General features: G+C 35.3%; 1 protein-coding gene across 1 annotated transcript; it reads left to right on the top strand.

Moving 5' to 3' along the window:
• Positions 1 to 287: 287 nt before the first annotated feature.
• Positions 288 to 4,360, top strand: LOC145948062 (uncharacterized). The gene is made up of 3 exons (XM_083057826.1): positions 288 to 332; positions 2,394 to 2,742; positions 3,820 to 4,360. Exons 1-3 carry the CDS (start codon positions 312 to 314, stop codon positions 4,035 to 4,037), a joined length of 588 nt encoding a protein of 195 aa, XP_082913952.1. The 5' UTR covers positions 288 to 311; the 3' UTR covers positions 4,038 to 4,360.
• The last annotated feature ends 9,444 nt before the right edge of the window (positions 4,361 to 13,804 follow it).

Here is a 13,804-nt window from a genome sequence, read left to right as displayed (position 1 = left end):
TTCTCGGTAGATTATTCTATATATAAATGAAACTTATATATAATTTGTATACAAGTTTATTATCCATAGTTTATTATTATCTATTTATACTCGAAATTTGTATTCTTGAACATCTCTGTGTGGACATTTGTCTAACTCTCTCGGAAGTGTATCTTCATCCAGCATCTGTATTCGCGTCGGAACCGGAACCGGGCGCGGATGTACGCACATATGTATGCGTGACCGCGTGTAAGCAGAGCGGGCCGTTGTATAAAAGCCTAGAAAATACGCTGGTAAGTTGCAGTTCTCATCTGGCCGTCTGAAATATCGTAATGGTGGAGATGACTTTCAAGGTAGAGTGTCGAAACTCATCGCGAAGGAAGGAAAAGTGACGCGGCGCGGAGAAAGTGCTCGTTAAAAGAACAACTCTGCGACATTCGGACAGAGACACAGATAGGGAAGGCAGTAAAAGAGTAAAACACACAAAGGGAAATTCTCAAAGGGGAATAAGAGCGCGAAAAGCGCGACGGATTCTTAATTACCCGTAATTACGAAGGTGTAAATGGCGCGCGCAACGGTTTACGAAATAAATAATTCGAGATGAGACAGAAGAGAAAAAGTAGCTCTACGCGGTTAGTCAGAAACCTGAGCAACGCCAATGTCGTGAATATAAGATGGAGTTAAAGCGTTCCTTAACATTCGAGTCCGCTTGATGTATTTAATTTGTTTAACCGAGTCGCGTCGCGAATGTACGTTTTTACAAAAAGATAAAAATTCTGGGGTTGAGCTCTATAATACAGGAAAATTAAAAAGTACACACTGATTTATGGTAAACGCTTTCTTAATCGAATTAAATAATCATTCTTTTGCTCTTAACTAATCGTCAAATCTTCTCCCTCAACAATTAAAGTTTTTATAGTTTTTTTTTTATTATAATTAAGAATTCTATTAATTTTCTATGAATATATAAATATATTTTTCTTTTATATATTTTTTAAACAAACTCACGTTTTGTTCTGTACTATATTTTCTATATAATTTTTTTTTAATTTAATTATTGCAATAATAATTATCTTAAAATCATTTATACTACACATTTTCCTTGAATTTTGTACGAATTATGATGTAATATTCATATGTTTTCTGTTTTCTTTGCTAAATATTTAATGATTCGGTATACATAACACTGTACAGTTACGTAAAGCAATGTATAAAGTATGCAAAATCTTGCATAGTGCATCTTAACATACATATATTCTGTCTTTTTGCATATACTGTACTATATTCCTAACTTGGGCGTGTATTCATAAGCAGTGTAGTGCAAGTTCTACGTGCATAAACAATTGTTCTAATATTGTCTATTCATGTTGTCAGCTCTGGCAAAATTTGCATAAAATAACTTTACAATTCATGATTCGCGGTTTCATTTTTATCGCATTATTAATACACTTCAAATCTCGAGTATTTTTAACAATCTATAAATTATTTATGAATATAGCTGTGCTTGCATCGCAGATACATTTTTCTTTCTTGTTGGACGAGATATTGTAACGATTATTTTTAACGTTACATTTATCTAATAAGTTAAATAGATGCGAATGTCAAGATGCGAGAAACGTCGTTCATAACGAAGACGTAGAGGTTGATGAAGCGTAGAAGCAAGAAAGAACGAAGAAACATTTCCTTTATCACGTCTATTCCGTCTTTTCAATCGAGCCACTTTAATCGGACCGGTTCGTGTTGGTTTGAACGTTGACGGCCGGGCTCTCGGGACCCCTGTAATTAAAAACGAGAGGCCGACGAACTTTTCCTCTCGCGAGAGAGATATGTCGATATATCGTAAATTTCTAGAGGCATTTCATCTCATGGCATTGAGTGAGTTTGTATATACACAGGCAACATCGATTGCGTATAGATCACGGTTACATTTCAGCGCAATTTCGATTCAACGAACATTCTGCTAGTTTGAAATGTCCCAATTCATTTGGCTATATATACATATATATATATATATATATATATATATATATATATATATGTATATACAATATACGTATACATGAAAAAGTATTTGACTAGAATAGGCAAAAAAAATTTAAATTACAATCCTTTTCGTACTCGACGATTTTTTCCCCCGTCATCGACATTATTCCAAAAAATATCGTTCGAAAACGCTTTTTCCCTAAACAAGAAAGAAAGAGATCCTAAAAAAAAGGGAAAATAAATGTAATCTGATAAATATAACCAGCGCTTACGTAAATTGACTCGGCGGTTTATGCGGTAACATGCGCTATTTACATCCATGATCGATAACTCGATCGTGGAGAATCGAGAGCGTGCCATTCCGTGCCGGAGGTGGATCTCCGGGAAGACGGCGCGACGATGGTCGGCGACATAAACTTCTTGTGTCATAGGTCAACGTCGCGCTAACCATCGGCCTCGCCCTGGTCAATCGATCAATCACCGGGGTGATACCGCTGGACAGCGACGCTCACCACGATCATCATCGCGTCTCGGTGGCCAGTTCGTACATGCACTTCCACGGGCCGGTGCAGGGCCCGGAATACGAGGTGAAAGTGCCCCACGTCGTCGTCGACGACCACTTCGGCGAGCACAATTATTTACACGACCATCATCAGGAGCATCACCATCATGATGGCACCTACACGGTCGATTACGTGGGGCATCCCAAGTACGAGTTCTCGTACGGCGTCGAGGATCATCACACCGGCGACTTTCACGGCCAGAAGGAATCCAGGGACGGTGAGTCAGCCACTTTTACGCCTTCGTGACTTTCGCGGCGGGAAACGACAACGGCCTCTGGGACCGACTCGTAGGGGGCTACCTGTGGCGTCGTTTTACCCGATTTCCACGCGCTGACGTCGGCAAAAATTGCCACGGGTGAAAAGAAAATTGCATTTCCACGAAGGCTGCCCGCGCCCTCCTAGAGTACATGAGTCTGTATGCGCGAATGCGAATTGCGCGTGTACTTTGTATATGTGTATGTATGTGTTCCGCGTCGACACTCTTCAGTTGAAACTACGTTTTCTCACTTGGAAACGTGAAGTTGACTCGAAGAATCGTAAACTGGCGTCAACGGCGCGACGGTATGATATCGCAGTTGTGTGCAAGAGTTCCTGTATATAAAGGTATAAAGTTACCGAAAGTGAGCAAACTTTACAGGTGTATTTTTTGACCAGGTTGGAGTCAATTTTTCCTCGGCGAAAGTATGGAAACATTATTTAGTGCTGACACTATTCGGCTTTTTTTTAATTTTTCGAGTTGTATACGCGCAATTGAAAGTGAAAGATTCTACAAACATCTCAAAAGTTTAAATAAATAAAGAAACCTTAGCCTGCGTTTTCAATTTAAGTAAACTTTACTAAAAAAGAATTTTAATTCTCAAATATCTCTCTTATATAATGTTTAATGTCACATTATTATATTAAAAGAACATTTGATCTTTTTCTCCAGAAAATTGGTTTTATCTATTATCTGAAAGAGAGACACGTTCGAGAAACCGATAAACAATGTGGTATCACGAAATATTTTTTTACATTTTGCTATTTATTTTTATCATTGGAAAAAATCACGAAAAGAACAGATCCGTTATGTAACATTTATAGATCGTTTTGATTTTGGTATTGATAGAACCGTGAAAAAAAACTCGTTATAAACAGGATCTTTCACAATTGAAAGATAATTGTCGATATTGTTACATTAATGGCACCTTTCGGATCGATGTTTCGCCATTTTGTCACGACTGTCCACAGCCTAGAAGAGAGAGAATTGAGAGATGACATCTTTTTGTCTTCTTATTGAACGTCTTTCATTTCGCAGGGGGCAGCGTAACTGGAGAATATAGCGTGAAAGATCCAGGTGGCACTTTTCGTGTCGTCAGCTATCATGCGGACAAAGAGGGATTTCACGCAGTTGTGCACACCACCGGGAAAAACGATCATTCAGGCGGGGTGTATGGTGGTCAAGGACACGATGCTGAGACCCAAGGTCTCCCCCTTCATGAATATGCCGCGTTATCCGCACACGCGGGATACTGACAAGAATGACGTGACACATCAGCGATGGCTATCATGACTGATCGCTCTTTTGTACCTGGTATAATTAAATTCTTCTTCCTAGATCGTCAATATTGATGCGTGTCCGTTTTGTATACCAAAGGCAACAACATGCTATCCGTTCGATGTTATATACATATACGCAGAAATGTCATAAGCAGATATTCCATACCGTTGTAAATATACTTTTTCCCCTTCGATACACAATACAAGCTCAACAGAAGATATATAACTGTTTGCTGGTATTATAAAGTTATTGAAAAGTTATTGATAAAACGTGGTAAAGGCGCGTAAACTGTACATAAATAAGGATTTATGCAAAGTTAATAGAGGTTGTTTTCTTGTTTTGATAATTTAGCGTTAGCTTAATATAGTGATCGAAAAATTGTGACCAGAAATATTTTTCATTGTTTATGTATCTCTGTAACTCTTTTCATATTTATCGGAAACCAGTAACACTTTAATTGAACATTTGCATTTATTTGAAAACTCTTGTTAAAATGTTGGTATATAAAAAATTTAGTTATATATAGGCCATCTATAAATTATATACTTAATATGCGAGAATTCCTACACTCTATAATTGCTTCATGATCGAAGTTTTGGTTTAAAAACCAATATAATATTTGAGAAATACAATGTTAAATATGTAAAAATATAATAAAATGTTTGTAATAATTGGACTCTTGATTACAATATTTTCATTAATATCGGACATACTCGTGAATGAAAAATATTAACAATATTATTAACATACATCTTTACTTTTAATTATATATGGAGATGTATATTGAAAGTCTGGGTGTGTTTTTACATACAAAAATACATTTCATTGTAGACAACAACTGACGAATAATTTATGAGATGTAATTATAAAAAATCAACTATGAAGAATATAACACGTAAATGTAAGAATTCTTCATAGTTGATACATTTTTTATAATTACATCTCATTAATTATAAAGAAAGTAAAGCAATGAAATAATAGTACATATGTATGATTCAACTATTTTAAAATTATGTATAAATGATCCGTTGCATTTTAGCGAGAGATGACACATGCATACATTATAATAGCATCGAAATCGATATTATGAAATAGTATAGCACCTTATTACTGTGCTGGTGATGATTAATATTGCGCAGTAGCTAGAAGTCCGCGTGCAATAAAGAGATATAATGACGAGGGGGGAGGAAGGATCGCGTTCTGTACTAATGAAAATAAACTGCGCATAACGGGGGCACGAGAAATAATTCCTGATGCTCTCGAGTGCGAGAAGATTCCGATTGCCGCTAATCACGTGGATTACCCGTTAACGATGGTATAGCGCAAGGTCGATCTCCAGCGAAATGAAAATCCAGGTCACAGGATTGAATCATCTATTGAATATTACAGACCCGTAGAGGGAGGACTACGGGGTTAAAAGTCCGTGTCTCAGCGGCGCCATTATAAAATAATCGTGAAAAAAAAAAAGTTCGCTTCTTTTAATATGTTTTAACGGAGCGTTAAAAAGCTCATTTAAAACTTCGTAGCGCATAAATATCGCAACATCCTACCTAATTCAATTTTTGCTGCGAGGAATATATATATTTTTTTTTTCGAAAGATGCGAAAATAACGTACAACATTTTATTTATAAAAAAGATATCAGGTATTGAATAGCCGTTGGATAAAAATCATATAGACATCGCGGAGCGATGTTCCGTAAAAACGTTTTAAAACGTAACGATTTAAAAAAAAACAAGTTGATAAAAAAAAATGGTTAAAAAATTATATTGATAGACGCGAATAGAACAGGAAAGGAAGAGCCATTTAATTTGACTTTATGTCAAAACATTTTACGTCAATTTAAGGATGGACGCGTCATTAAACCGCGCAATGTATCCGATAATCGTAAAACGTCATTATCAGGAATATCTTAAAGAAAACTGTAATCTGGTCAAAGATACCCGATACTATAGTGTACACGATTTATAGGGGAGATAAAAGAAACACGTTTTCAATCTCCGTTAACAATGGCGAAGAAGAAGAGGTGCATGTCGATGAAGAGGTAAGGGAGGGAAGGTAAAGGATGGCTGAAAAAGAGAGAAATTAATCTTGCGAACACTCTCTCGAAAAACATTACACGTAATTAGATTAATGTCACTTTTTTCGATAAAACAAATTTGCGATACCGATTCCGGCGAGATAAATCTTGATAAATGTGGAGAAATAACTTTACCGCGGATCGTTGGACTCGCGTTCGCGCGAGTTTGCACGTATCGAATTCGTACTTTATGCGCCATCGTCGTAACGTTTCAAACGATGTAAACGATCGCGATAATGACGGTATGTATATAGATATTTCGTGCTTGCAGCCTCGGCTCTCGGAGCCGGCCGCCCGCGGTAATTTCCGCAGCGTCGCACGAGCTACTAATTACTGCTGGCATCGCGCTGATTATTCCTCCCGCTGCTGCTCGCATCCTCCGCAAATCGCTCGTGATCGAGCCGCCACTACGTGAATGTCGTACACATTGTCTGGCAAAGGCGAGTTTATATGCTTTACTTCCGATGCCTAACAGCGTGTTCGAGAACATCGTTTTAATCGAACGTTGAATGTCGACCTCTCACTGGGAGATACTGAGAATTTCGTGCATTCGAATATATAGGTCCTCTGCCGTAGAAAATATTTAGAAACTAAAATTATATTAACAAGATTAATAAAGCTTAATAAATTAATAACATTAATATAGATTGTATATAAAAATATTAATTTATATAAGAAACAATTAATGAAACAAAATTCTGTAAAAAGATAGCACACGTGTCGTATTATTGTTCAGATGTGAATTTTTCCTAAGACACAAATATCATCACGTTTCATCAACCAATTGGTAATCATTGCTGCGGTGAGAACGAATTAATAATTCATACTGCTGATTGGAACATACGGTTGGTTTAATCAAGCCGCCTCGTTAACATGATGTGGACGCTGTGTATCGTGGTTTTATTTGCGTATACGCAGCATTATAATAATTAAAATGTGAATATGCATTATGCTGAATCCTATCAATGCATACGCATATATGATTCATCTATGGAAATTGTTACCCCTAAAACATCTATGAGAACTATGAGAGAGCGATTTAAAAATGTATCTAGGAAATTAAAAATTTTTAATAAGCTATTAAATTGTAAAAATTCTTTATTATAAGCTATTTATTTAAACAAGAAAACATGTATCTTTTTTAATTTATTAATAAGTAAATGTTGATTTAAAAGTAAATTGCAACTCTATTATACAAACTCGTGATAATTATTATTGAAAAATTGCAGCAAGTAAAAATTTCTTCACTTAATTTTTATTAAGAAAAAATCCGAAGTTTTCTTAAGAGACTTTTTCATTTAAATGATAACAACAATGAATTGGAGTTGGTTTAAAATGTTTACGAGAGTTTATCGTTCACATATCCAATTTTACAAATCAAATTTTCCAAGTCGGAGGGAGCAAACTTTACACTTGTGTTTTCATTTTAAAAGCCAGACGTTAAGAACAATTTAGTTTGAAAACGACCGGATTTTATTTTGCGGGTATCGCATTTTTCGCGGTTGGGGAATAACTGTATCGATCTAACGGCAAATTTGCCGATAGTCGGGCGCGCAAATATTTTCAGCCCGGTAATTGAAGTCAATGGACAGTGACGAATTGTTGCATAACCGCACGAGGCATGATCGCAAGGATTCTAAAAATTCACTCTTTTAGTTTCAAAATTTTTATTAACTTTTAATAACACAATATTTATTTTTCACGATCTTTTAATTTTTAATACTTTATTTTTGCGTACATTTAAGTTTGCAAAACTAAAAATAGAGATTTTCAAATATGCACAGTTTTTTTATTCTCTCTTAGAATCTTAACAAATACATAGAGTACGTATATTATACATACATATGCATATATGTATTATGATAATTTTATTTTAGTAATTATTATTAAGAAATTATTATTTACAATTTTATATTAAATATATCATTCAACAGTTTTTAAATCATAATTTTTTAAATCAAATTTAAACAAGAAATGCTTTTTCATAATATCGTAATAGATGTGGCAATAATTTGTTCAGATCATTAATTAACAAATTAGCAGACACATGTGTACAATTGTCAGTTGGCCACACACAGGAAAATACTCGACTGATTGAGATATGTGTGTGTGGGCCTTCCACCCTCACCTTTCCTCTCTCGGGAATTTCGACGCATAGCGGATTGGTGTTGGTAGATATTCAAGCGATCGACAAACCTATCGATTATCTGGGCCACGTTTCTATCGCTACGTCCATTTGCAAACTGATTCATTATAATTGTAGCGTCAAAGTGGCCCGGTCGTTGATGTATGCGTGATTCCGCGCTTGTCGTCGTGCCGGTACGTTTACGAGTTTATTTTACGAATAATCCGCCTTCCCCGAGCCATCGCGCGATAAATCCTCGCTCGAGTTTTATCTCGTAATTGAATTTCCCCGACGCGGCGGGAGTTACGTTAACGCTCGCGCGTTACGCGGAACGACAGGTTACGTTACGTTACAGGGGTTGATGCTGTAACATCGCTGTTACAAGCCTTCGCGCTATACCCCACGCTATACCCCACGCTATACGTGAAAATTGACCGCGTGTGTTATTTATACACGCTATCCAAAGCGTATTATTTTGATATTGTTTATCATGTTTATGACGCGTACAGTTTATATAATATAAATAGCGTAGCATATTACGTTCCGCGAATTGTACGGAATGTTAGTTCGTTGGTTGAAATCTTGTTTTAACGGGGGCATATTGTTTATTTTAGCGGAGGTCGCTATTGCTTCTACAATATAAACACTGCCTTTGTTATTATTATCTGCAAATGCAACTTGAATCTATTATTTAGAAATATCTCGTGTACAAACAAGCAGAAATGTACATACAAATATCTCAATGTGGGGAATTCAATTTGCAAACCACCTATTTATAAAATTTTTAATTTTTACGAAAAATGTGCATTATAAAACGAGCATTATTAGATTACTTGTATACACAGCGTTTCTAATAATACAATTTTTTTTAACAGTTTTTATGACACAAACAACGTTTATAATTAGCGATGTAAATACATTGGAAAGAAGAAGATAGCTTTTTACGGCGCATTCTTGTGATGTTTCCTTTGATGTGATAAAAAAATTAGTAGATTATTAAGAAAGGGAAGCACGAAGAGAGTGTATTAAAAATGAAAGGGAACAAGAATTGCCGCTCAAATACGGTACATGCATTTTCCGAGTCCGCCCAAAAGTTTATAGCAACATTATTAAACGAATAATCTAAAGGTACCAGTTTTAATGGCGAAGAAACTTGGCGTCGCCGACTGTTTTTCTAACCATTCCGAGAACGCGAAGAAGGAGAATCCAGCGTTAATAAGCTTTATTTTTACAGAACGGCTTGGTTCGCGAGAGTTAAACTTTCCGTGGGGGGAGAATTTTTTTTCTCTATTTAATTTGGAACACGTCAGGTGGTTAGCAGTACAACGTTCGCAAAGTAGCTAAGTGGTTCAATTGCAGTGCGGCACGAAGCGCGGGACGCGCTACGGTCTACTGCCGGTCGACGGTTCTCGTGGAAAGATTTTCGCGTGGACCGAGTGTGCCAAAGTGCCAAACGGAAGTGACAAATTTTCGGCGGATAGAGTATTAAAAAAAAGAGAGAGAGGAAACTATTTTTCTCTCTGCCGTCAAAAGTAACTTCCCTCTGAAATGAGTAGCGTGAGAATCGAGCGTTCGCCAAACTCTTGCGAAACGATCGAATGGATCTGGCTGAATATTTAATCTCTCCCGATCCGTCCGAAAGTACCGTCCCTGCTTGGAAAGAAAAGCCGGAAATAGACGAACGTGACTTTTTGCCTTCTACTGTGCTCACGAAAACTGAATTTCACATGCGCGCGTGAGCGTGCACGAATAGGATGAGTTTTGTCATCGATTTTCCATCAATGACAAAATTCTTTCTTTACATACATAGGTATATATTGCTACACATACACATACATGTAGTGTTAATTAATATGATGAAGTATGCATTGTTGAAAATGTTTAATAAATATTCTAATTCTCGTAAGAAATTAAATGATTATGTTAATTGTGATTTTATTTAAAACATCTTTGAAAAGACTCTAATTGCAAGCCATTTTTATCGATTGTAAAGTTTTAATTAATAAAATACGTTAATTTATATATCAAATACATGCGACAAAAGAGTTTATTAAAATGGGCGTGGTTGTCTGTGAAAATGGTATAGAAAAAACATGAATTCGACAAAAAAGATTTTTTTTTTTTTTTTTTTAAGAATTATGTATTAAAACTATTTCATTGATATACATAATTCTTTAGATGGAATGTAATTATCAATTTAAACGGCATTAGGACTCTACGTATGTTCAACGAAGGAATTATCGCAATTATCGAGGGAGAAAGAGAGAAATTGAAGAGGTCAAACGAATTGAAACGGAGGCTGTGTTTAAGAGCGAACTGAATCAATAGCCCAGTCTACTGTGACCCGTAGGCCAAATATGGGTCATACTCTTATCCAGTTCTCGCTCTTTCGTCCCTTCGCTTCGCGTTCGATGCCACCCTCTTTCTTCCTCTCTTCACGCTATTTACTCTCTTCGCGCCCCTTATTTCCGCTCTCGTTCACTTCTTGCTCGCAGACACACATACACACGTATATGCGCATGTTCTCGCTTTATTTGCGTTCATTCTCGCACACTTCGTGCAATGTTACTGCAACCCTACTTTCTTGCGCACTGATGGTTTATATATTTTTCATAAATAAATTCTCCAAGAATGTCTTGCGCAGCAATCTTTATCGTTCGTAGCCAACATATAGTATGTACGTTCGCGAAATTGCACACGTTTCTAATACCAAGATCCGAAAACGATGATCTTATTGTTTTTTTCTACTCACATTACCTCAATCTGTCGAATTAACGCAAGAAGACATTTAATTCAGAGACACACGTGCAAGCAATTACGAAAACAGGTCAAGTACCGTATCAAAATTTTTCTCGTAAAACGTATCAAATAGCAGCTGCGAAAACTCCTCTGTATAATGGAGCTTTCCGAGGAGATGACTTCCCAGTCGCGTCCCATGTGTAAACTGCTTTGTTACACAAGGTGCATTCTCTAGAGATTGCATGTATGCGCGCGCGTGTGTCTGTTACTGAGACTGACATTTTGGATTCTCTAGAAAATTATGAACTTCATTTAGATTAGATCAAAATGTAATTCGTAAGAGATAGAGAGAGAGAGAGAGAGAGAGAGAGAGAGAGAGAGAGAGAGAGAGAGAGAGAGAGAGAGAGAGAGAGAGAGAGAGAGAGAGAGAGAGAGAGAGAGAACATTACGGAAATCAGAGACACCCGCATTAATTTGTCCTGATAAGCGTAATAAAATCTAAAAATATTATTTCTTGTAGCAAGCAACAACTTTTCATTATTAATTAAGAAACAAGAGTTCTAGTAAAAAGATATTAAATTTTTATTCAAATTCTTTAACAATTATATTATTCTAATATTCTCTCAAATTTTAATTATATCATAAAATAAAATAATATAAATTGTAATAACCTTAACACAAATTGTTATTGGATAGGTGCGAGATTGTAATGATAACATTAACATTTCTTAATGTTCCTTAATTTGATTCTAATAACGTTAGTGAAGGAAATGTGGCATCTGCCATGACGTCATCGTGTGACGATCATTACCTACACTATTTCCGAAAAAGAAATACGATGACGTGAGCCAAGATAAATCGCCTCCTTACAATCTTTCTGAAGAGATAAGCGCATAGGACAAGAATTTATGAGAAAAATTATCATAGACAAAGAAAAAGAGAAAGAGAGATTTCGGGAAATGACGTACATTTAGACATTTAGACATCCACCGTCTGCACACTACGCGCATATGTAATCGTACAACGTATTCGGCTCTCGGTATACACAGTTTAATATTAGTAGTTTTATTCATGTCAATTGCGGTTATAAGTTGTAAAAATTCGTGCAAAGAGTAGCCGTTATTGCAACCGGTTGCAGCAATCCTAAATACCCCGATTATTTTCAAATTTGCGTACATAATGTGAAATCTTATGGAATACAAATAATATTTGTATTATGAAATCACAGCGCTACGATTATTAATTAATGGTATTTGTTTTTTATTTGCTCATTAAAAAATACAGAAAATTATAATATATTTTTCTTTCTCAATAAGAAAATAAAAAACTAACGAGGCAGAAGAATATAATACAAAATAATACTAGAGAGTGATAAATTATATATATAAATTTAACTTTTCGGTGAAGAAAGGAAATAATACAGATAATCTACAATAATTTGTATTCCAACATTATGATCATTTAATGTCAGCGGACATTATTTAGCCATCGCTGTTTAAAGTTTACATTTAATCGCAATACCGATAATAAACAATAAATTGTTTATATATAATAATTACCGATAAATAGGTAAGTCATTATCGAATTTAATATTTTGCAATCGAAAAAGAAGACATATAATGTATTATGTTTGTGTTTTCGCGTATTTTTTTACAAGCGTTGTACTACGAGGGAAGGAAAAAAAGTGCGCGCCCCTCTTCTCTGCGATCGATCGTGTAACACTCGGGCGATTTTATCAGTCGGGGAAACTTTTTACACACTGCGCATATCGAAGCGAGCAGAATCGATACTTCACGATCTATAAACCCGATATGCCTCGAGGACGCTCCACACAGAGTTGCATGATACTCGACGCGAGCTCCTATGTATCCTATAGGATCATGCACGGTTTGGCGCCACGACAAGTATATGCACTCATTTACGTTCGCGCGGCAATGAAGCATGGTGTGTACAATCCCTAAGGAGATATACGAGGGGCTATGTAGAATAATAACAGAAGGTGAAGAAATTAAACGAGTCGAAACACATTTCTTACGTGATAGTAATTACATTTATAAAGTGCATTAAACACTGTTTTTTTTTATTTAGCTTTTCAATTAACATATAAATATGTAGCAGCTTGATATCGAGGCCAATAAAATACAATTTTAATTATTTTTATAATAATGTCTCTATCTATAAATATGCCTACGGATAAAAGTAAAAGAATGATTGTGTAAGATATTCGTGAATTTATATAATAACAAAAATTTTTTATCAGATACAATTTATTAATTAAGAAAATTTTTATATAAAGTGCGATTTGAGAAAAAGTAACTCTTTCGAGGCGAAAGACGAAGGGGATAGAGATAAAAGATCCTGAAAGAAGCGAAGGATTAAAATACGCATAAATATACCAAATGTGTATACATAAAAAATAATAATTAATCAAAAAGATATAAACAAATTCAAGAACCGAAACGTTCAATTTAAATAAAGAAATATTTTATAACAAGAATTATCGCATCTAATTTCTGCGCTTGGCTCTTATTAGTCTATATTCATCTTGGATATATAAAAAAAATTTTGACGTGAGATATTTTTGTACTTTAATTCATATCTTGTTATTAAGTCTTGAGAATCATAAATAATTAAATAACTCAAAGTAACTTTTAAATTAAAGTGACTTTTAAACTAAGAAACTTAAATATCGCCTTATGCTTGTATTGATACTCGAGTGTACGTATTTTGAAAAGAGTTCAAGTATCATTTTGCAAATTAGATTTAATTTCGCTTTATTATTGGCCTAGTTTTAAAGAA

The sequence above is a fragment of the Prenolepis imparis genome, unplaced genomic scaffold (assembly GCF_030444845.1).
Source record: "Prenolepis imparis isolate NDT839.2.m4 unplaced genomic scaffold, iyPreImpa1.0 SCAF_2, whole genome shotgun sequence".
Lineage (NCBI taxonomy): Eukaryota > Metazoa > Arthropoda > Insecta > Hymenoptera > Formicidae > Prenolepis > Prenolepis imparis.
The sequence above is the reverse complement of the archived record's forward strand: the minus strand, read 5'-3'. Positions and strand labels throughout refer to the sequence as shown.

What these genes read in the sequence shown, in the direction of transcription:
- LOC145948062 (XM_083057826.1), top strand. Translation starts at nt 312, where the DNA reads ATGGTGGAGATGACTTTCAAG. An exon ending in TGGTGGAGATGACTTTCAAG is followed by an intron (nt 333 to 2,393) that starts GTAGAGTGTCGA and finishes CTTGTGTCATAG; the next exon opens with GTCAACGTCGCGCTAACCAT. An exon ending in CCAGAAGGAATCCAGGGACG is followed by an intron (nt 2,743 to 3,819) that starts GTGAGTCAGCCA and finishes TTCATTTCGCAG; the next exon opens with GGGGCAGCGTAACTGGAGAA.